At 40.7% G+C, this 22695-nt stretch overlaps 2 protein-coding genes across 2 annotated transcripts; both read left to right on the top strand.

Moving 5' to 3' along the window:
- Positions 1-1010: 1010 nt before the first annotated feature.
- On the top strand, positions 1011-6557 carry cUnh19orf47 (chromosome Un C19orf47 homolog). Its single transcript, XM_079569879.1, is given in 8 exon segments — positions 1011-1081; positions 2072-2159; positions 2231-2345; positions 2428-2509; positions 2594-2719; positions 3488-3637; positions 5026-5145; positions 5148-6557. Coding segments are annotated over 8 exon segments (1221 nt in total). The 5' UTR covers positions 1011-1062; the 3' UTR covers positions 5669-6557.
- A 961-nt stretch (positions 6558-7518) lies between these two features.
- ttc9b (tetratricopeptide repeat domain 9B) lies at positions 7519-20377 on the top strand. Its single transcript, XM_079554446.1, has 3 exons — positions 7519-8317; positions 17696-17878; positions 18065-20377. Exons 1-3 carry the CDS (start codon positions 7864-7866, stop codon positions 18157-18159), a joined length of 732 nt encoding a protein of 243 aa, XP_079410572.1. The 5' UTR covers positions 7519-7863; the 3' UTR covers positions 18160-20377.
- Positions 20378-22695: the final 2318 nt, after the last annotated feature.

The following is a 22695-nucleotide window of genomic DNA, read 5'->3' as shown; positions in this document are numbered from 1 at the left end:
TATCTAAGGTTCCAGATTCCAACTAAGTACCCCGAGCAAAGAGCTCAAGTGCCAGGGGTCCTCGTACCCCTGTTTGGGAAACTCTGGCTTAGAAACATTCCACACTGTCTCCAGGACGTGAAAGCTTCTCTGACACGTCTTCAAAAGTAGGTTTTCCCGCGGCTAGTGCGCATGCTTATGGCACTTTCCTCGGGGGAAGTGACACAATGCAAAAAGGGCTCTTTGGATCCTGAGAGTTGATTTTAAAATGAGTGTAGTGAATAACACCAAGTAAAATCAATACCTAATTTGAGCATGTTTCTGTAGGTCTAGATCTAAATAAGACTAATCTAAACACAGAAATAGGGCTTAAAATAAGCAACTAAAAGGTATAAGCTCTTGGCTATTTTTACTGACTGATTCAAGTGCAGACATGACGAAATTAATAAATAACATGAAACAACAACAAAAAACGTTATATTTTTAAAGACAATGATTTAATGTCAAGCTCTGAACCATTGTGAACCATATCAAAACTCCCAAATTATCAAGGTAGGGTATGTAGGTTTATGTAGTTTGGTTATAGTTTATGTTAAGTTTTGTTTTAATTCTTGACGTGGTTATACAATCAGAAAGCAGAGAGTCCCACACACTTTGCATTGTCTAAAAAACGACCCCTCGTACCTAAATACTCATCTAAATCCCAAACAAAACAAAAACAAGTGCAGGACTATCAGTAAATGTAGCAGGTTGAGTAGTGATTTGTGTGCCTTTACACTGCCGTTAATAATTAAAATGCCTGTAAGCTGTTTGATCTCTTTTCTTTTTCAGATATTTTCACTCTCTTTCTATGTTTGTGACCAATGTCGTGAAAGAAGCGCCTAATTTCAAGGAAAGACAACTTTAGCCCGTGAATCAATCCCATACATGTATAAAGCTCTATGGGAGTCGCCTTGTTCTAAGATCAGTCTTTGTCGCCCCCTTGCGCATTACTTCCGCATTGCATGTAAAGAACGGAAGTTACGTAAGGGACGCAAAGCGTGCGCGTCCTGTCCGTGACGTCATAGCCCATTTATTGCAACCATGGCGTCCGAGAGCACAGGTAAAAACCGCTTTGAAAACCTTCTTAATGTGCGTGATCCTAAACTATCTGATTGGAATAAAGGAGACATGATGGAGGCTATGTTATCTTGTAATTGAAGAGTTTGGCGATGACTCTGTGTGGTGAGGATTACCAAGGACAGAATGCGTGTGAGCCTGGAAAGCTAATGTGGCTACTGCTAATGTGTTATTCTTTAGCTTTTCAGATGCATGCAATACGCCAACTTTGTCTATATAAAACACACAAAAACCTATCTCTACAGTGTATGTACTCGAGCACACACATTTTGGATGATCATGACACCTTTTCAATTCTATTCCGCGCTGATTCGCGGAGTTTTCCTTAGGATACACATCGTATCGTCATTCATTTTGTATTTTTCTTTATCAGTGCTGAATATAGTCTAATAAAAGATTTGCGTTGTGTGTTGGAAGTGCACGTTACCCCGTTAGCCCCAACTCAGATTCCTCAGTCCCATATAAGTCTGGGCAGAGCCTTCTGTGGAGCAGCTGTTGTTGGGGGTCTTCTCGTTTTCATCACTTACTAAGTAGTTTCAACACGTAGTGACTTATTATCATACGTCTCTATGTTAAATACAATGTTCTGAGTAAAGCTTTATTTATGTAAACTCTTTTAATCAAGTGTGCAGTTATTTATAACTCATGTGCCATAAGTTCTATGCAAAAACACGTGCTTTGTGCAATAGTGTGATTTTATCAATCATCTGCACTATGACTGTAAACGTTTCACTGCCAACATTGGCATATTTTATATTCGGTTCTAATTTTTATTATTTTGCTCCCTTTTAAGATTTTTTGTATACATTGTACTCAATATATTTCTATTTACTATTAGTTGTACATTATCCTGTTCTTCTTTGATTGCACATTTCCTGTGTGTTGTTGAGAGCTGATGGTGACACGTGAATTTCCCCATTGTGAGCTCAATAAAGTCCTATCTTACCATATCTTCTTCTGGAACACTTTCTAGCTACTTCAGAGTGGATTCAGTTTTTTAAGGACGCTGGAATACCAGCCAGCCTGGCAGTCAATTATGCCGTCTCCTTTGTAGACAACAGGTAACTAACACTAACCATGCAATTGAAGGGACTTCTTTGAATATATTTGTAACTTGATTCCTATTACACAGAATTCAAAAGAACATGCTAATGGATCTAAGTAAAGACATAATGATGGACCTTGGAATCACTGTCATTGGCGATATTATTGCCATTCTTAAACATGCCAAACAAGTGTACCGGCAGGTAAGTAAACATAAAAAGAAAAGAAATGGGAAGAGTTTTTTGTTTCTCATAGTTCTTCATTAAACACTGTCGAACCTGACAGGACATGTGTAAAATGGCCACAGAAGCCATTTCCTCAGGACAGACCAGTGTGCAAGCTGAACTGCGAAGGACAGCCAATACACGTAAGTATCAACCGTTAAAAGCTTTGGGCTAATTAGCTTCAAATAATAAACACCAAAGTAAATGACATGTAATTCTTTTTTCAGCCGCCACTCGAATGATTGCCAATGCATTAAGCCATGAATCTCCACCAGCAACTCCAGTGCGACGAAGTGACAACCGCCTTTCCGTCACTGTGTCTAATGTGCCAGGAACTAAAAAAAACAAAGCAGGTATGTCTGTGCCAGTTCCTATAGTGTGTTTGCCCGTGACGTCACTTTTCCGAAGTCGGACATGATGGCGATACTCACCCATATACCTTTCTATCAAAACCAACAGTGCTGCGAAGTTTGAAACTGCAAAATGGTCAATTTATGTCGCGTTCTCGGCTGTCGCAATAGATGAGACAGAGAAACTACTTTGCAGTATTAACCCAGAGAAGTGCATAATAAGGCAGAGCAGACAGAACAATCATCTAAATAAAGGGGAAGATTATGGGTTGCGAGCCTCAATTAGAATTTGGGAGGAAAAAATGTGGATAACATCCAAATTTGCGCAGCTTATCTTGTAGCTGGTACGTGGGACATATAATGTTAAAAAATTACACACATTTCTAAGAGAGTTATGTCAATTTCGTATAAAGAGCATGATATCAAATATTGATGAGAAAATGGATTCACTTACGCCACTGAACAAACTGGCCTCCGTTTGGAACTTCAGTTTGTTAATAAAACGTTGGGGTTTTCAGTCTTTCGCTGTAAAACTGTTCAACTGTGAGAAATTTTCGGGGTCTGATCTCGAGGGTTTATCGCGAAACCTTGCGTTTTTGTCCTAAATTGATAATCCGTCTCGTTAATTGGCGTGAGCTGTATCTCCAGCATGGCGGCACATCCGGGTCTGAACCAGATTTGTGACGTTCGTGAAAACACCCTATTATCCACTTAAACCATTGAAGAAAACATTCTTTACACCTGCTTAACATCTGCTGTGATCTTTGCTAGTGGTGAGTCAACAAGCAGATGAAGGGAACAGTGAGTCCGCAGTGAAGCGTCGACGTGTGACAGCTGAGATGGAAGGCAAGTACATCATCAACATGCCCAAAGGCACTACGGCACGTACACGCCTCATCCTGGCCCAGCAGGCCAAGAAAGGTAGGCTCGACCTGTAGAGGAGGGGCACAGTATCGTGCTTGTGCAGTCGCTCACTTCAACTAATCACTACTAACAAGAGGTCAAATGATCAAACCTAAACTGGTCTGCATATTAAACAAATAATACACTGTCTGACCAAAAAAAAAAATCATCACTCAAATGTATAGTTTGAGCAGAATTAAATTCAAGCTATCGTTTGTGCAGCCTTCTAACTTAATACAGGTTACTCATGTGTCCCCTTGTAAAACCATTATTAAAAACTGTAAGGATGTGGGGAACCATTATTGACCATTATTATTCCGATCGTTCATACAAGATTTTGGTAAAGAAGTATTACAACACTGGACGTAAATAAATCTAGTGACATTGCAGAGGCCTATTGAAACGGTGCCACAGTGAATGCATGTCGTAATCAAAGATGGTCCAGCGAAATATTAGTCTGACTTTTTGGGGGGATTTGTCACTTTTTTTGGGCCATACAGTGTAGTTTCTTCCTTTGCAGTTACATTTCTTGATCTATCTTTCAAGCTATTCTTCAAGCTAAATTAGACTAACTGCATGATGGTGCTGGCTAATATGAATTTATAAATTTTCTGAAAAATCTTTTGCTTTCTGTAGCTTTTCCTTACTATCAGGCATGTTTCAAAGATCAATACACTAGATTAATTTTAATATGATGGTGAAAATCCTGTTCGATCCTGGGATATTTCAGGATTTTTGACATCGGGCCTCATTTCCTAGTTATCCAGAGTGTTGCTAATTTCTGGAGATGTTTTTTTTTTTGTAATTCATGCAGTTCTTATATTTGAAGAGTTTTGTTGCGCTTGGCTTGTGCTAGGCTAGCGCATTTCTACGGTATCAGCTAACCTGCGTTAAAAAAACAGTCTGACCCGCTCCACAGTGCACCTGAGGCAAATCACTTTTTTGGGAATATAACTGACTGCATTTTGAGGGACTATTTTCTAGCAGATCACTCCGCCGCTGCGTAGCTTATACAACCACGAAGCTGATGCTGCTCAAATACAAGTTCTTTTAAATGCAAAATGGTTAAAATTACTCTATCGATACAGATATTTATATGGTTAGTCTGGTGTTATAAGTGATTTGTCTCAGGTGCTCTGTGGAGTGTCGGACTGTTTTAAATGCAGGCTCCCTGATATCGTAGAAATGTGCTAGCCTTGCACTAGCCTAGCGCCACGAAACTCTTCAAATATAAGAACTGCATAAATTACCAAAAAAATATCTCCAGAAATCAGCAACACTCTGGATAACTAGGAAATGAGGCCCTATGTCAAAAATCCTGAAATATCCCTTTAAGTCTCTAATTGGGTGGAGTTTAGCAATTGTAGTTTGTAATTTGTTTTTTTGGCACACCTGCTGCTGTACAGGTCTAAAGCGCACATCTGTGTTCGCAAGACTTGGAGCTGAATCAAAGGTAGACATAAGTACAACCAATAATAAGGTAAGCTGGTTTTGTTTATGGAGAGGTTTTTTAGTCTCAAGTTTTTTTTATTCACCGTGTCAATGTTCTGTCAGCCCACCGGCGTGTTCAGTCGACTGGATTTAACCCGTGAAGAAGACCCGACAAAGGCACCGACCGTCTTGAACAATGGTGACGACAGCGATGGAGAAGGATCCGTGCTTCAGTACGCCGGTGTCCTTAAGAAGACGTTGCCCGTTCCAAAGAAGGAGCCTGTGGTTTCAAAGCCCACATCCCTGCGCCGACTGGGAGGCAAATTCAAACTCCCATCTTCTGACACTCCTACCTCCTCCACCGTTAATGGCCTTCCCCCGGCGAAAATGAGTGTGCTTCAGAGACTGGGCACACACCCGGGTTCTGCTTCCCCTCCTGCCGACGAACAGGACAACAGAGTGACGAGCACGAAGCCCAAGGCACAGGAGAGACTGATCATCGCCAGTTCCAAAGTGAGCAGCAGCACAGGAGCAGGGGCTGCGGGGGACGGTCACAGCGCACAAATGGATGCTCGAGCCGTCAGTGTTTTCAAGAGACTTGGCAACAAGAAAACCTAACACAGATCATTTTTATATGTGTTTCTAAATATGCTATCTGATCTGGATCTCCTATTTCCCCGGCATTTCGCTGGAAACTTTGTCAATGGACAGTAACGGTCCTGCCTTGTAGGTCATGGTTAGTTCTAATTAGATTTAGGTCACATTATTTATATTGCCATCAAAAAGTTAAACCTTTAAATAAACAGTAGTTAGTAAATGTTATTTTTAATCTGATGGTGTTTTTTTTAGAAATACGTTTTAGAACATGGCATGAGCATGAGGCTGCCTGATATTTTTATTTTATTTTTTTAAAGCAAATTCTACCTGTGTATTATAATGCTGCTTCAGTGCCCCTCGTGTGGCAGAAAAAGGATATGAAACATGATGGACAGATGGGAAGGAGGGCAGCAGTGGTAAAGGACTATAACTGCGGGGTGATTTTGTGTTATCTTTACATTTTGCCCCTCCATCTGATGTATTTAATGTTTATTTTACATCTTTTTGTTCATATAGAAAGATGTATTTTTGAGTAGCTTTTCTTCACTTGAACCACAAAAGCACTGCACATATCCTATATTGTGTGGGTTGTAGTCTGACTGCAAACCTTTACTGTTTGTAGAATTTGTTATTTCATGCTTATTGAAGTAGACTATTTACAAAGTCCAAAGTACTGTTAATCTTTTTCCTATGTGGGCATTATTGTATCACATTGTGCGGCCACCAGGCTGTCCCCTGCTGGAAATCTCACCCGTGTACGACGTTACCTTTGCTTACTCCATTTGAAGTTTACAAATCACTTCAATCCCTTTTATATATAAAAAAAAAGAAAACATGAGTTGAAATCTTTGAAAATGTGTATAGGGTAAAACAAAAAATTGGTTTCGATTTGGGAAAAAAGGACTTTGTTAATAAAAATGTCTTTAAATTAAAGACTTGTCTGACCTCTTAAGTGTGAAGAATGTAATGTCTAGTGTTGGGACGATCCACTTTGTCACGATCCGATACATATCACGATACCCAGGGGCCGATCCGATATGTATTGCGATACAGTAAGTAATTATAACAAGTGATATGTTTACCTTAAAATGTGTAAAAAGTCATGTGTCCAAAGTTTTTAAACCAAATGCCATTTTAACCTTTAAGTGTATGATTGAAAAGTGCATTAACACAAAATGTAACAAAGTCCTGTAACTGTCACTGAAAAACAAAGGAGTGCAGGATAAAAATGCCACCAAACACAAGTATTGAAAGTATTTCGATACCTGATAAAGTATCGATACTTGGTATCCGGTCCAAGTCCGATCCGATATTTTGTCCCGGCCCTAGTAATGTTATGCTATAATTTTTATCTTACCACTGAAAACAACATAGCCAGTGGTTTATAAAAGCATTTGTTAACAAAAAAAAAGCTTCTACTTTTTACATTTTGGACATAAAAACTGATCACAATGGCTCATGTTTGCAGGCAGTTCATGTCCACCTGGTGTCACTGCCTCTCTGTCAGCTCTTAGCTGCCGCCTCTTGCTGATGCCTTGCTGTTTCTCCTTGAGAACCACATCGGCTGAAGTAATCAGACTTGACTTTGAACAAAATGCAACGTTGCAATAGGACATTCAGATAAATATACGTTCATAGCACCACGGTTCAAATGCCATTTGGCTCATAATGCTTCTATCAAACAACGGGCTGACGTCATTCTCTGAAGTCTATGCATGAGCCTTTCAGAATATAATGCCCTTCAATAATTGGCCATTATGTGACTCCGGCTGTAGCGTGCCGTCTTGGCGATTGTAATAGTAATTGTAATGTAATATTCAATTTTAGACAAATGTTATCTATTTGTAACCCGTTTGTAAATGTGATTTGTTCCGTGTGTGTCGATTTAGATCATATCTGCTCTCTTCCATCTTTGTCTCGCCGTAATATCTCGACTGCAGCATCCCTTCGCGCTCACGACTTGTGTTTTTCCCACAGTGCTTTGCGGCTGTGTGCGCTGTCTGTGGTGCTGAAGCTGCGCTGCCTCGAGCATCTCTACGCACAAACCATTCCGTCAAGACCGTGTTTTTCTCGTCACGGAACTGTATATTCCCTGTGACTTAATATCCTGATCCAGTCGGAGCATATTGTCTTAACTGTAAGCTGTAGTCGGATCTCCAAGCGCCTTAAAATCCAGATAGTGTGTTTTTTACTCGGTCTTTCGTGAGCAATCCTTTATGCACAGCACGTTGGTCCAGTCATCCCTAAAACACGCGTATGTGCCGGAGCAGCATGGCCCACTCCCGCCGCTGTCACTGAGGGACATGGAGGCTAAGCAGCACCAGATCAAGAGCCTGAAGAGTTACCCGGAGACCGGGGGCCGGAGTCTGGCCGCCGCTGCCGGAGGAGGAGACGGGTACCGAAGCGGTTCAGCGGAAATGGATATGGAGGCAAAGATTCAGAAAGCTATCGACTTTAAACTGGAGGGTCACCGCTGTTATAAAGAAAAGAAATTTCGGGAAGCGATAGGAAAATACCACCGCGCACTGCTCCAGCTCAAAGGCGTGCATGTGGCCGACAACACCACGGGCTCCGAGGTGAACCTGCTGAACCAAGCGGCGGCCAAGCTGACCGAGGAGCAGCGCAGTGCCGTGGAGAGCACTGAGATCGAGTGTTACGACAGCCTCACAGGTGAGACTCAACAGCAAAACATGTCATAACTCAGGGTGTTGGAGACAGCGCTTCAGTGCAGTGGATTCACTACAATGGAGTGCAGACTTCAAATCCGTCCACATATAGCAAGACAATCATAAAGCCTAATTTATGACTCAAGACTTGTAGTAGACAACAGACACAGCATTAAAAGCCTGCCTATATCTTACTATGTATTTCCCTTTTTGAGACCTGACATAAATGAAACCAGGAAATGACAAAACAAGTGCAGCACTACATCAAGACAACTAGGGCGATCAGATTCTTGGTGACCAGCAAAACAACCTTTTCAAAATCGCCTTGTGGCAACTTTATTCAGGCCAATCTAAGCTTGTATAGCCAAGTATTTGTTTCAAAAAGGTTGGATGTTGGTGCTTAAAATTGTATTCATAACACTGGGCAATTCAGACCAAAGATTAGAAGCCACCGATGCAAATGTATTTACTGACTTACCGACCATCTACTTAATACGAACAACCCTCTCACCGATAAACGAGCTTTCTCCCAGACCAGGTCATTGCACAAATGGCCCCATCCATAACAGACAGGGAAGGTCAAACCAGACTGTATCTTTTCTTACTCATTTCAGCATTTCAGAGCGGATGTCCATTTGGATCCTCAATATTGAGTCTAATGGAATAACACTTTTTGCTGAGTGCTGAGCTTAGAAATCAAAATTCATTCATTGCTGCCCATTGAACATGTAACCACTGTTTCTTTGGGCTAGCATGACAAGCTTCTGTTTTCCAGGCCAGTCAGTTCAGCGCAGGATGCAGTGAAGGTGGCCTCACTCTGATGCCTGTCTTGTGGCCAATGGGGGACATTTTGGAGGCCAGTGTGGTGTGACAAACGGGCGAGGGACTGGAAAAGAACAATTACAGTTGAAAATCCAAAGTGCATGTGGTGTCAGCAGAAGGAAGCTGAGATCATTTATGGAAACATGGGCCTGGAGAGAGAGAGAGTGTAGTAAAGCAGAGTGGAGGAGAAAAAAAGGGGGAGGAGGAATGGTCTGGTGCCACACTACAGGGGGCCACAATCACCATGGCAACATTAGTGGGCCTTTCCCCACTGCTGCCTCAAACAGGACTGTATGAGCAGCATGTCTTCAGTAATAGACACAAAGTCTCTCATACGTGTTAAAATTTACATAGGGATACAGACAGGATGATGGACATGATAGACATGAACGCACCGCTTCAGGTTCTCTGCCCTCGGGCTGACTGACGGACACATAGCTGCCCTTATCCAACCTGGCCAGTCATGCACTCTCCTGTGTGGATGCCAGGCTATAGCCATTCTACACCCAATGTACTAAGAGTAATTTCAGTAAGATACATACAGCAATGAGTATTTAAATGCAGTTACATATCAAGCATAACTTTAATATAATTATATAAATACTATTCTTTGAAGGTGACTAAGATAAGATGCCTGTAAGATAAGAAGTTGATATAAACTGGCTGTACTTTGGGCTCGATGTTGTATCCTCCAAAATGACACATCATTAAAATGTATGGGTTGTATTCTTCTGAGTCAAAGCTGTGATCCCAGCCCTGACTACGGCATGAACAGGGTTGCTTAGTACCATGGACATCGTAATAATATGAAGTCAACTTTCTTACCCACTAGATAACTCACAATGACTGAATTTCTACCAAAACTCAACACTCTCATCTCTTGCCAGTTACTTCACTGGGGAACACTGAACTGTACATAGTCAACACATTGTAAAAATAAGAACTATTGGAAGAGAACATGTACCTAGGCCTTGGCAGGGGGAGAGGGGGAGGGAAGGAAGTGGTGTGCCAGAGCTGCAGATGGTACAGCATTGAGCACTCTCTGTACTTTACCACTTTGCAATAAAAGCTATTGACAGGCAGCAGAGCAATGCTTTGTGACCTATGCGTGATTAGGAATAGTCAAGTTTGGATCTGTGCAGCAGTCCCAGAAGGCCCACATGACTCCTTTCAGAGGGTAAATTATCTTCCTCGTCTGTCACGAGCAGAAGACAGGCAGCTAAGCAAAATTTATGTGATCAGTGAGTATAGTAGTCAAGACCACACAGATTTATGAGGGTGTGCTGTGTATGGCAATTCAAGGGAACTGTGTGTCAAGAACGACAGAGTCCAGCATTTTAACAACAATATTAACAACACATGTGGGGCACTGGTTTGCTAGTTTTCATGTTAGTTTGTTATAGCTTAGCTGCTTAATTGCATAGATACAGTAATTTATAGGAAAGGTTGTTCAAGGAAGCTTAGACTTTGCTTCATCCAGACAGATCTTGAAAAATATTACACATTACAATATTGAACAAATGATACATTAGTTAAATCTATAAAGGTTTACACTCTCCAATATTTATCTTACTGTTGTCTGTAACACCACACACATCTAATGGTGGTGCTGATTCTGCTCCTGAACGGGAGTCAGCTGCTTTATATAGGTTTAATCTTATTAGTTTTTGCTTGTGTGAAATGATATGTCAAATCTGAAATCTATTTTTAAGTTTTCAGTTGAGAGAAATCAGTGCGACTGTGCTGACGCACTGATGAGTGACAGTCTCCGCCATTTAAGAGTATTTTAATGAGAAATCTGTCCATGCTCTTGACACACAAAAGTCACTTCTCCCTGGATATAGTAAACTATAGCACTGTTATATTTATCCACTCAACACAGACACGAGACCTGTCAGTGGCTTTCTGAGCTTTGACTGACAGCCTCATCATCTCTGTGGGTCTAGCAGGAGGTTGACATTGAAATAGTGTCCTTGCTGCACAACCATTTGGATGGCATCTAATTGAAAGGTGGAGTTGATGCTTCAACAGTGAAGGCCAGCCTCCTTTTTTGAGCCCTCAACAGCACAGCACATCTAATAATTATATTAATATTACAGGTTAATAATATGTTTACAGATTTAATCATTTTTACTCTAAATGAACTGTAGTGCGATTAGGAATGAGCCCACAGTTGTGTAACTTCTGTCAAGCTTCACAGCTCACTGTGGAAAATGATCTTTAAATGATCTTTTGGGCGCTGGTGTTGAGCTCCATATTGGGCTGCCAGTGTGTTTCAACAAGAAAACATGACAAAAGGAGTGCATTGTATTTGAAATGTTCACCTCGACTTCAAATTTATGCCTACTGTACTTGCTGGCTGACTCACATGCCTTCAGTGCCAAACTATTTGGCAGCTTTTCCTCTGTCTTAGAAACAACTCGAGCTAGACTTTTTGTTTTTTTGTGAAGCCCTCAAAAATTATTTGTTTAGAATGGTAAACAGACAAAAATGCATGCATTTTATTACTGCGTGCGTGTTTCCTTGCAGTAATAAACTAAGCAGAGCTCTGCAGAGCTAAAGGCAAGCATCTGCACTGTGTCTGTAAACGACACAAATCATATTATGGGTTGGCTTTGGCCCACAACTAAATTGCATCTGTGTCAGCCTCAACTATAGATATTATCCAATAAAAGTCCCATCTGGGCTCTATTAAACTGTCCTTATCTGCTACTTCAATGCACGTCTTTTCTCAAGAGAGTAGATTCTCATTTCTCATGTTGGATATATTGTACATTGCTTTGTGAATTGATATATATAAAAATACAGCCTAAATCAAAGAGCACTATTCACATTGTTTTGATACCACTATATAAAGAAAAACTAAACAATTATGAAATTAAAGTACAATTAAAATGTTGTTAAAATTTATCCTGTGTGGATAAATCTTGTCTAGAACAGTAAAACAGAATACTACACCATATTTTTCAGTGGTATCAGTGCACTTTTTGATACCTCAGAGGTATCACTTAACATTACCCAGCCAAGATGTACCTTGGCTGTTGCGAGACACCACCAGGGCAGGAGGATATCTGTCTGAGATGTATGAATATTTAAAGAGCTGAACATTAATCTTGAGTCAGCAACTATTTTTGGACCGAGGAACATTACAGGAAGGTGCAAATTGATAGAGCGGAAAGGAAAATAGACAGCATTGGCCAACAGTCCACGGTTAACAGAATGATTTTCTTTTAATATTTTGGAGTTATGGGATTGCCTCTTTATCCTTTTGTATGGTAAAAAGTCCTCAAAATGGAACAACTCTCAACATCCAAGTCCTATATTGAACACCTTTGATTTCTTTGTTCAGCTCTGAACTGTTGGGTGACTTGAGACACAGTATTTGCCGGAGCAGTTGGTCGAATCTCTAACATTGACATTTTCCAGCCTGTATCTGTGCGCTGCATCTGAACAAACAGACAATTAGGAGGATGTGGCTGCTCTATGGGACAGTATTTTGTGCCACAGAGACATTTCCTCAAAGGCATCATCTGCGGCATTTGTTGCGAGTGAAATGCATTTAATGAGGAGATGCTCTTATGGTGCGACTGAATCACTTGCGTGTCATATCGGAGTTATATGGGAGCAGCCAACTAGCATCTGGCAAATTGTGAGAGCGACAGCCTCAACACAACGCTGTGAGGCACAACATAACAACAAGGATGGGATACGGCAGGGGCGGCTGTTGAGACAGTACCGGGCTCGGACTGCAACTATCTGTCTAAACACTGACACTGGATGCCTAAAGCGTAGGTATGAGTCGATGAGTTTTAGTTTTGTGATCTGGAGAAATCGATGTGAATGTGAATCTCAACTACAGCCAAGCACCACCTAAAAAATCTGACTTTGGAGAGGCCCAAGTACCACCAGCTGAACAGTTTGAGAACATAGATCTACACGCATCGATGGGCAGGTTATTACATTCCTTTGTTGTGAACACCAAAGTGTAATCTCATTCTCATTCATCTGTTTTGTCATTTTTCTTTGTGTATCCTCGTATGCCCCCTTCATTTTCTTCCTCTCAGGGTTTGTCTCCGTCAGACAAATGAAAGGCAGTTTCCTTTTTAGACACGATGCTTGTGGTGAGAGCAGCTGTGCATGTTTGAACCACTCCCTCTCACTTCATACACGGTGCCGTTGCCACATGACAACCAGCGAACTTCAACAACTCGTGTTTATGTGATGAGCAAAAAGGGCTCATTTGATATTTATTTGATAAGACGAGACTTGGCCCTGCGTGTGTCTAGCAGAACAGGAGGAGTAATTGGCAAGTTTTGCCGTCTGTCTTGGGTTGGTGTTATTTTCTGATCACTTTAATGTGCCATGCAAGTGTGCAGATAACTTGACATCTTGATATATAGTATAAAACAAGGCTAAAATGGAACTAAATTAGGAAAAGTGTTACTAAAACTAATAACTTTTGCACAATTTCTAAATCTCAGATGGAAGACTGCAGTGATTTTGCAATATACCGTGACTTCTTGCATTGTAGATATGGCGTCACCTGATACTGCATTAAAGATAATTTTACAATTCTATCTGCAATCTTTTACATATTTTATCTAATTTTTTGTAATGCCAACAAACGACTACTTGACAGCAAATATAAGTAGTATTTTCCAGTAAAATCACAAAAAGTTAATTGTTGTGGTCTGTTGAATTAACTTTGGTGATCTGCGGTGTGAATCTGTGTTAGATGCTGTGTGTTTAAATCAGGTAACAACTATTGATTAACAAATTGGTGGCTGATTATTTTTATAGTTGACTATCACAATTAATCCAGTTATACACGGCAGCCCTTGTGTCAAGTGAAGGAAAAGTCGATCATTTATTCATATAGCATTATACCACTCAGTGTTTTATTTTCCTGCTAATAACTGAGTATTGACAGAGATTCCTGTATATCACAGTGTCTTTGAGCTGAGGACACTTTGCCTGCACTTATATCACTTTGCTGTTGTATTGACCGCCCTGATCCCGGCTCCTCTGACGATCCCGTCCTTATTACACCCTTAATGTATCTCACCACACTCGACATTTCCCCCTTTTGATATTCATCTGGCTAATGGACCAGCGGGGCGCGGCCAGACAGTCCCCACCTTACATGTTTTATTCATTCGCCCATTAACTGACATCAGGTTTTATATGGACTAAGTTTAAACTAACTTATACATTAGTCTTTTGTTGTGTCCGTAGCACTTTTATAAATCAACGGCACATTCATAGAAGTGGGATGGGTGCCCGTGTATTGCTCAAGGATACAACAATACACAAGCAAGAATCCAGTCAACATGAAATAATCCAAAATGTGTGTGCACTTGTTATCTGTGTGTATAAGGGCAAGTTACGCCCAGCTAACTGTCCACACCATTAGATCATTATGTGCTGCTGTAACATAATCCCTGAAAGCATGTTGATCACTACAGGAGGCACGAGAGCAGTAGTGCCATACGCAGAGATTTGAAAGAACAGGGCCTATCCTAACCTTTCCTTTATCTTTTTTTTCTGGGGTTCAGAGTGGTCGAGTAGGTATGGTAAACTTTTATTGTCCCCGTAGAGAAATGTATCTTTTGCATTTGGCCTATATTTCAATGGTGCTGCTGGGGCAACCTGTTATACGGAGTGGGCGGCCGCAATGCAGCGCCCAGAGATGACCCATCTCCAGGTCTTGAGCTAAGTTTAGACGATTTAGCCTTTTGGGCATGGTATTTGGTTTGATGGGGGGAAAACCGGAGCACCCAGACACGGGGCCATCATGCACGTACCGCACATAAAGGCCCAACATCATTATGAATGTGGTGGCCTGCCAGTTTTTGGGTGGGGTTGTCGTGTCGTTGGCCTATTGCATTGTGAGTGGCCGGGATATTGTTGGTGGTTAGGTATACCTTAGTGAGTTTGAAATATTTGAGTGTGATAATTAATATGAGTATAATTGTTAAACTGGTTAAGGTTATGTCTTTTGTGTTGATCTGATTTGGATCAGTTTTATGTTATACGTGGGTTTGGCAGTAGTGTTTGACTTATGATCGCCCTGAGCAAAATGCAGGACTTTTAGGGAGTCCTGTTGTGCACATCTTCATAACTGGTTTCTACCACAAGAATTAAATTGACTTTTACAGTGGGAGGTTATGAGTTATGAATGTGTTGTAACAAATGTTGTACATTGTAAAGCAGTGGTTCTCAAACTGTGGTGCGTGTACCACTGGTAGTACTTTGGCTTCTTCAGACTTCTTCAACTTTAGACTTTTTCCATTTTAATGGCTTTAGTAATGCAATCAAGTTGGATGTTTTGAGGTTTAGTCATTGATTAATCGAAATCACAATCTCTACTTTGGTCAATCTCAATAATTGTCATGGGATTTTATAATCGACATGTTTGCTCTTAAATGAAACTGGTATTTGCTGTACTTTGAGCTGAGGTTTGGATTAAAGATATGTCTGAGTTCACGAATCAGCTCCATGCATTTACTTTTATTATGAATAAATAAAATCCAATAGAAAATCAAGATATTAGAAAACAAAATTGATGCCATGTAGCCCAGCCCTATATTGTTCATTAAATGTAGGTCTATTTTACCCTTTTTTTTTAGACCTGTTAGACCTGGTTTAGTCCCGATTTGATCCTGATCTAAGGCTGGTGGTACTTGGTGTGAAAGGTTTGAGAACCTCTGGTGTCATAATCATTTGAAATAAATAATAAATCATTAAACCAGCCCAGGGGAATCAGCCACTGGCGTCATACACCACCCATCAGCAAGAGTGTGGGAAAATAACAAGTAGTAAAAAACAAAAAAGGCTCACAGAGGCTACACACAAAGAGACGCATAGTGGGGTCATTTGAGGACACACTCCAGACCGACCTGCCGTCTCCACTCAGGGCTGAGTCACAGTGAATCCTAATAGAAAAGATGATAGTGCTGCTGTTGCTGCTTCTTTCTCTAAAAGCATGAGTCACAAAATGATGAAGGAATGTATGGTAAGAGCCAAATACTACTATAGTACTATCACTGAAGACACATACCAGTGCCAATGAATGCACAGCAGATACTTTTTATAATCTGAAATAATCATATGCACTTCAATTCATGGTAGAGTAAGCAGAAACAGACAAATCAAAGCAGTGTAATGACAATTATGCAGAGTTTTTGGAGAGACTTTAAAATGCTTCATGATTTATGGGGGGAAACCTAATTTAACAGCACAGCCATTAGAATTACTATTTCTGTTTTATAAAAAGATTTAAAATTTGATTCTGCAGCCCTTTTTTTCCACAGTTTGGGGCACTACTGAATCTGATTCACTTGGCACACTGGCTGTGAACAATGTACCCCCTCTTGCTTCTCCAACCCCCACCTATTACACAATTGCCTTTGACATTCACATGCACACAAGCAAGATGGGTGCACATTGCCCAAGGACACAATAGCAGTCTGGAATGCTGGTAGACAGCAGTGAACCATCAATCTTCACCATTTTTCTCAAACATTTTCTATCATGTACCAACTACCTTTCAAAAAAAAAAAAAAAACAATAAATTAAACTGGACTAAAACTGCCTTGAGACTAAACCATGACAGAGAATAGGCTCCACCCAATCGAACCAGGAATTTTGTAGAAGTGAAGTGAGGCCACCAGGAAATATTTCAGTAAGATGTAAAATACAAGGAGATTTCATCTTTGCATTTAATTGTATCCGGACAATCTTCTTTCGTACTGTGCATTCTAAAACTTCTTTTCTTTTGTTTTTGGAGTGACCCCTCTGTCAAATCTAACAGGGCCATTAGTGTTTACTGTCCCTTGGTGTCACACATTCTCTCACCTCCTCCACCTCCATCGCTCTGACTTCACGGCTAATAGTCCCTGACTCATGCTACTCACAGAGGTGTCAAGGACAGAGGAGATGTGCAGAGGACAGCGTTGCATAAGCAGAAGCCGACTGGACACAAAATAAAACTCAAGCGCTCGTGATCATGCTAGAACATGAGTCACTCCGGCTGATGTTTAGAGTTTTACACAGTTGTTTGTGGCAAAATTCCCAAGCAATGTTAATGTTCCAAAGAAAAATTTAATCTTTTTTAAAATCTTTTGGGGCTAAGGCTTTATTAGATAAAACTGTTTAGAGATAAAGGCGTAGAACAATGGCGAGAGACATTCAGTAAATTATGGGAGGCGGCTCGAGAACTTGCAGCACTCACAAACAACAAACAGCAACTGCAAATGAAATAATAAGACATATATATCTGAGTAACAAAAATATGCTTCTTCTGCACCACTGCACTTACGTACTTGTATGTGAAAGCAATCGAACTGAACAGACATTTGGTCTCTGTTCTTTGTGCCTTCAAAATCAGAGCTATTTTTGTCCGCTCACACAATCCGAGGATGGGCTGCACTCAAACACACACAGTCCAAATGTCAGCAGAATATTCCAACCCTGTTTTCCTCACAGGGCTGACATGTCACTTTTTCTCACTAAGACCGACAGCCTGGTTGACATTCTGTCCCTCCCCTATGTGTTGCAGCGTGCCTGTTGCAGTCGGAGCTGGTGAACTATGAGAGGGTAAAGGAGTACTGTCTGAAGGTGCTGAGTCACCAGAGAGACCACTTCAAGGCCATGTATCGGGCCGGCATCGCCTTCTACCACCTGGGAGACTACGAATGTGCCCTGCGCTACCTGCGTGAGGCCAAGAATCGAGAACCAACAGGTGCGAAACATTACGAACATCGGCATACACCTGCTCACTGTCATCTTCACTGCACATACACGTTTCAGTACAGATAATAAGACAATATTGTGATTGTTGTTTGAAAGATATGCCAAAGTGCAATATTAGGTATGGAGCAGTGCTTGTGAAAATATGTTTTGACCTAATTTCATGTTATTTCTTCAGACACCAACGTGCTGCGGTACATCCAGCTCACAGAGATGAAGATGAGCAAATACGGACAGCGGGAGAGCAGCAAAGAGGCGCCGCCAAACCCTTGACTTTTTGACCCCCTCAACCCTCTTGACTTTCGACCTACCGTGACCCTCCTCCCTCTTACCTTCTGATAGAAGCCACAGGCCTTGTCCCCACCTTTGGATAAACAGGAGACCAGTCAAATTCCTATTCTCTCCCTCAGCGGTCCGATCCTCTTACCTTTTGGGACATAGAAATTATGTATAACACTCATATAGTAGTTGGAAAAGGAGCTTTGATTTGATCTGTGGAGTCAAATACATGCTTTAGCTCAATGTTTTTATTTCTGTCTTTTGATGGAAATTGAGAAAATCGTGGATAGGGTTCCAACTTCCCATTATGACCAGGAGGAGGGCTTACGTTTAATTGTCCGTGGATCAGGACAGACTGGAAAACAGGCACAGGAAAGCTTTGCATATTTCAATAGTAAAAAGTTTATCTGATGCTGTCGTGTCTTTCTATTGGATGTTTTTTTAATTCAAGGGCTAAATCAATTGTTTGTGATTCTGGTCTATTTCATTTGAATTTGTCGTACCAGTCTCGGTTTGCAAATAGATACAACTTTTTAGGGCTGATGTAAGGAGTATGTGGTGAAACTGTCTACTATTGATTGTTCCAAATCCACTCGAAACAAGGGGGCAATCAGGAAAACACAATAGTGTTTGGACCAAAAAATGTTTCTTAAGTTTTTCTACAGTAGATCAAGCAGCACTATATCTATTCTTGGCAGAGCCTTTTCCACCTGTGGAAATGCAAGTATTGACCTCATGTAGATCCTAGAAATACAGTCTCACAAAACTAACTAGCTTCAACGTAAAATGACCAAACCACTCATAAAATGCAAGTTGATAAAGCAGAAAGACAAGAGGTGCCTCAGGGCTGACAATTGATCTACTGTGAAAACCTTTTCAAATATTATTTTAAAGTCCAAATACTATATAGTGAGACATTTCCACAGGGTGTCCAGAGTCTGATACACAAGCCTTTGATCAGTCTGCCACTTGAGATTTTCTGTAATAGATTTTGTCTGCTAAAACTAGAATTTAAGCATAATACAATTATACATTACATCTGCTGTTGATACTGTGGCTTTCAATGCTTAGCATTCAAAATGTTGACTATTGCTTTCTTAAAACATGTGGCTCATAAATAATAGCACTATGTAAGACTTATATTTGCCCGACTTGTTAAACACAAGGTTGGTAAGTCATGTTGTAACGCATGAGCTAAATTTCCATATTGCATTGAAGCCCAGTTCCCTGTTTCCTGTGAGCGAGCTCATCTTCTGCATGTACACGCACGGCTGTGGACAGTCTCAGTAAAGGGCAGAGGTTAGACCTGCAGTATTGCTTTCTGTCATGGCATGCTGCCACTCAACTGTTTTCTCATAAATTGTCTCATACAGTACCTACTCTGCCCATAGAAACAGCAGGTGGCAACTCGTGTAAAATAGCCATCAAATGATATCTACAGTAGTCATTGGTGAAATGAGGTCTCTTTGTGCCTTTGCCAATGCTAAAGATAAGAACTGATATCAATCCATTGAAATTAATGAGTTTTCTGAACGTTTTCTCTCACCGTTTTTAGTGGTAAAGAGGTGCTGAGGGACTCAAGTGTGTCAGTGGGACTCTGGAGAGATGGCGTCATGTGTTGAGGAGACCAGCATGATTCAAAGAGGCTCTGGAAGAGAGAGAACTGGGCCATCGTCAGCTCTGGAACAGACAATTACAAACAATGCTTTGGAGTTTCTTTAAAAGTTAAAGAACAGTACAGAGTGGTCATAATTTGGTTCACAATTTGAAAGTGTAAAGTCACACATTTAAACACATGTGAAAATGGAAAAGGCCCTCGCTACACTACAGACTTTTAAATATATACTCATTGAACTCACAACAATGATAGTGGCTATCACACAGTTGACAGTGAGTGAATATGGCATAGATGTAGATTTTGTGCCAGTGTCAGGATGAAGCCTGCCTCACTGCTCCTGTTCGGATTGTCCCGGAGGAGTGGGGCGTGGACAAATCACAGAGAGGGACTGCACTTGTCTCCATGGCTGCCCTGGTTTCAGTTCACTCACCAACTGGCCTCTCAGGGATAGGTCTCCTCCCATCATGCCCCGCTCTCCAAGGCACCAGGCGGCCATCTTGTTTTTGTCTTGCAGTGCTAAATCACTCCAGTGTGCAATGATGGTCCAGAGGGATCACAGATCGTTTCTCCCTGTAAATGGAGAACTGACTCAGACGCTGTAATTGTGAGCTGACAACACACTGTCTGTGCAAAAAAAAACAGCTTCCAGATCTGTGTAGCTTTAAGGCGAAAAGCACAACAAAATAAGATGGGGTCACACACTGGCTGTGATATTCTATTGCTCTTTATGTTGATGTCATTTGAGGTAAGTGTTTGTCAAAATGTCAACAGTTGTTTTTGTGACGATAAACAAAATGTACAAAATAATGATCTAAAATGGTTTATGGTTGTGAAAAGCTTTACTTTACAGAACCAACTTTATCAACTGAATAGAAAAGCAAAGGATGCAAAAGAGAATTTTAAAGGCTCCACCGCAGAGCTGCTTTGTGACTTTGTGTCTGTACTTGTTCTATATTTTTGTTGGTCTCCCTTTGGTAAAATGGGATACAAACCAGCTCAAAGTTTGTGCAATGCTCTTAGACGCTGACTCACTGACTCTTCCTGAAACAACTTGTTTTTGTTTTTTTTGTTAAGTGACCAATAAAACAGGAGCAAAATATTCCGAAGAACGTTGCATCAAAAGACGTGAGGAGGGACCTGACTTGAACAAACTAGACTGAATGGATTATTGGACTAGCATTATCTTTGCAGAGGCCTTCTCCAGTCAAAGTTCAAACATTTAAGGCCTCCATCACTGGTCCTTATGAACCGCCAAGCCTGGGAATGCACTGTTGGTTGGTAAATACAACAACGAATAAAGTTTGAGATAAAACTTGCTGTCGAGTGCTGTCTGATTTTGATACACCTCACTCAGACCTGGACTCTCTTACACTAATCAATGTAGGGCCCTATAAAGTGAACATTTCTAAAAGTGGTATGCACAATTCTGCTTTTACCTCAGATTCACATCTAGATTTTATGTCATTATTTCAGATTTAGGGCAGGGTGTTTTTCACTGTTTTGGCCGAAAAATATACAGAGCATCCACAAAGGTTGAACTAGGATTGGGTCCAGTATCTTGTCATATTATTATTGTGGTTTACAGACTTTTCAATTGATGTATGCAATTGTGTGCTTGAATGTTACAATGTTTAAAATGAATACAGTTGTGCTATAGTGCAGTGTAGGGCGAAATTATTTGATGTAAATTTCAAGTTGTGACATGCATTTTGGTAACTAATTTCACGACTTTCGCCCAGGCTTGACAAAATACACCTGTGATTCTACTTGGACATGAATAATAATGACTGGGGACTTCCCTTGGATCTGTGACTTGAGAAGGTTGGATGTTTCTCCTCAAAAATAAACTGAATTATATGAGCAAGTTCTTCTTCAACATTCACGTTAACATGACCGGAACAAACTGGAGCAACACTGACAGTAATACGACTTGTTCTCACTTCTACTACAGGATTACGGATTGATTTCTTAAAGGGACTATACAGAGTTTAAAAATGTCCAAACTAAGTATGCTCATCCCCCTACATGTTCCAGCAATGTCCTAATGTGTAGAATGAGTTCAGACCTGTTCACCACAACTGCCTCTAAAATCCTGCACTCAAAAAGGTGTTAATTCGGTCCGAAGTGCCATCATGCACGAACTTAATATAGAAGCTGCAGTTACAAATAAGACCTGAGGTGGCAGTAGTGAGCATAAAATGACCAACTTGTATCTAGTCTCTTTAACAAAACAATTTTAAAGAAAACAATAACAGTAGGTTTTGTTGCAGAAATAGAAAGGCCTTTTTTAAGGTGAAAGCTGGATGTCCTCAGTCCATCTCGTGGAGGCTTTGGCTGGTCTGTATTTACTATAGTGAGGGGGGAGCTTCTATTGGGGGTGCTCACAGAGAAGTTAAACTCTATACCCATCTTTGTTTATGGTTTTAATAACAGAGTTGGCATGTAACCTCTTAAAAACGAAAACTCGATGTGTATTTTTACATGCGTCTGAGAAACCAGGACACTCATATCCCTGTTTACATGAGCAACTGCAGTATCCTGGATATTTAGGCACCAGAGAGGGGCGGAGCCAACAGTAGAGTTATTTCCCAGCTTCAGCAACAGACGTAAGAATTGAAAAAAATACCCCGTACGATATTTATTTTATGATGGTTTGATCCCAGAGCAGCACTGACTTCCAACGGAGATACTAAGGAGCAAAAAAGTAGTTGTTTTTTAAAACTACCTCAATGTTTTGTTGAAGATACAAAGTTTTAAAAGCTTAGTTACCCGATAAAATGGCTGTATAAGTTTTGCTCCTGCCATATCTGTTTCCAAATTCACACGAATATCTTAGTGAGAATATATCCTGGTTTCTAATAACCTGGTATCTGAAACCGGGATTCTGTGTTTACATAAACCAGACAAAACCA

The sequence above is a fragment of the Gobius niger genome (assembly GCF_951799975.1).
Source record: "Gobius niger genome assembly, chromosome: 1".
Taxonomy (NCBI): domain Eukaryota; kingdom Metazoa; phylum Chordata; class Actinopteri; order Gobiiformes; family Gobiidae; genus Gobius; species Gobius niger.
Note: the sequence above shows the minus strand (reverse complement) of the source record. Positions and strands in the feature narration are given on the sequence as shown.

Excerpts from the sequence above, each read along its gene's own strand:
- ttc9b (XM_079554446.1), top strand. The coding sequence starts at position 7,864 with ATGCACAGCACGTTGGTCCAGTCATCCCTAAAACACGCGTATGTGCCG. Across the intron at positions 8,318-17,695 it reads GTGTTACGACAGCCTCACAG|CGTGCCTGTTGCAGTCGGAG; the intron begins GTGAGACTCAAC and ends TATGTGTTGCAG. Across the intron at positions 17,879-18,064 it reads CAAGAATCGAGAACCAACAG|ACACCAACGTGCTGCGGTAC; the intron begins GTGCGAAACATT and ends TTATTTCTTCAG.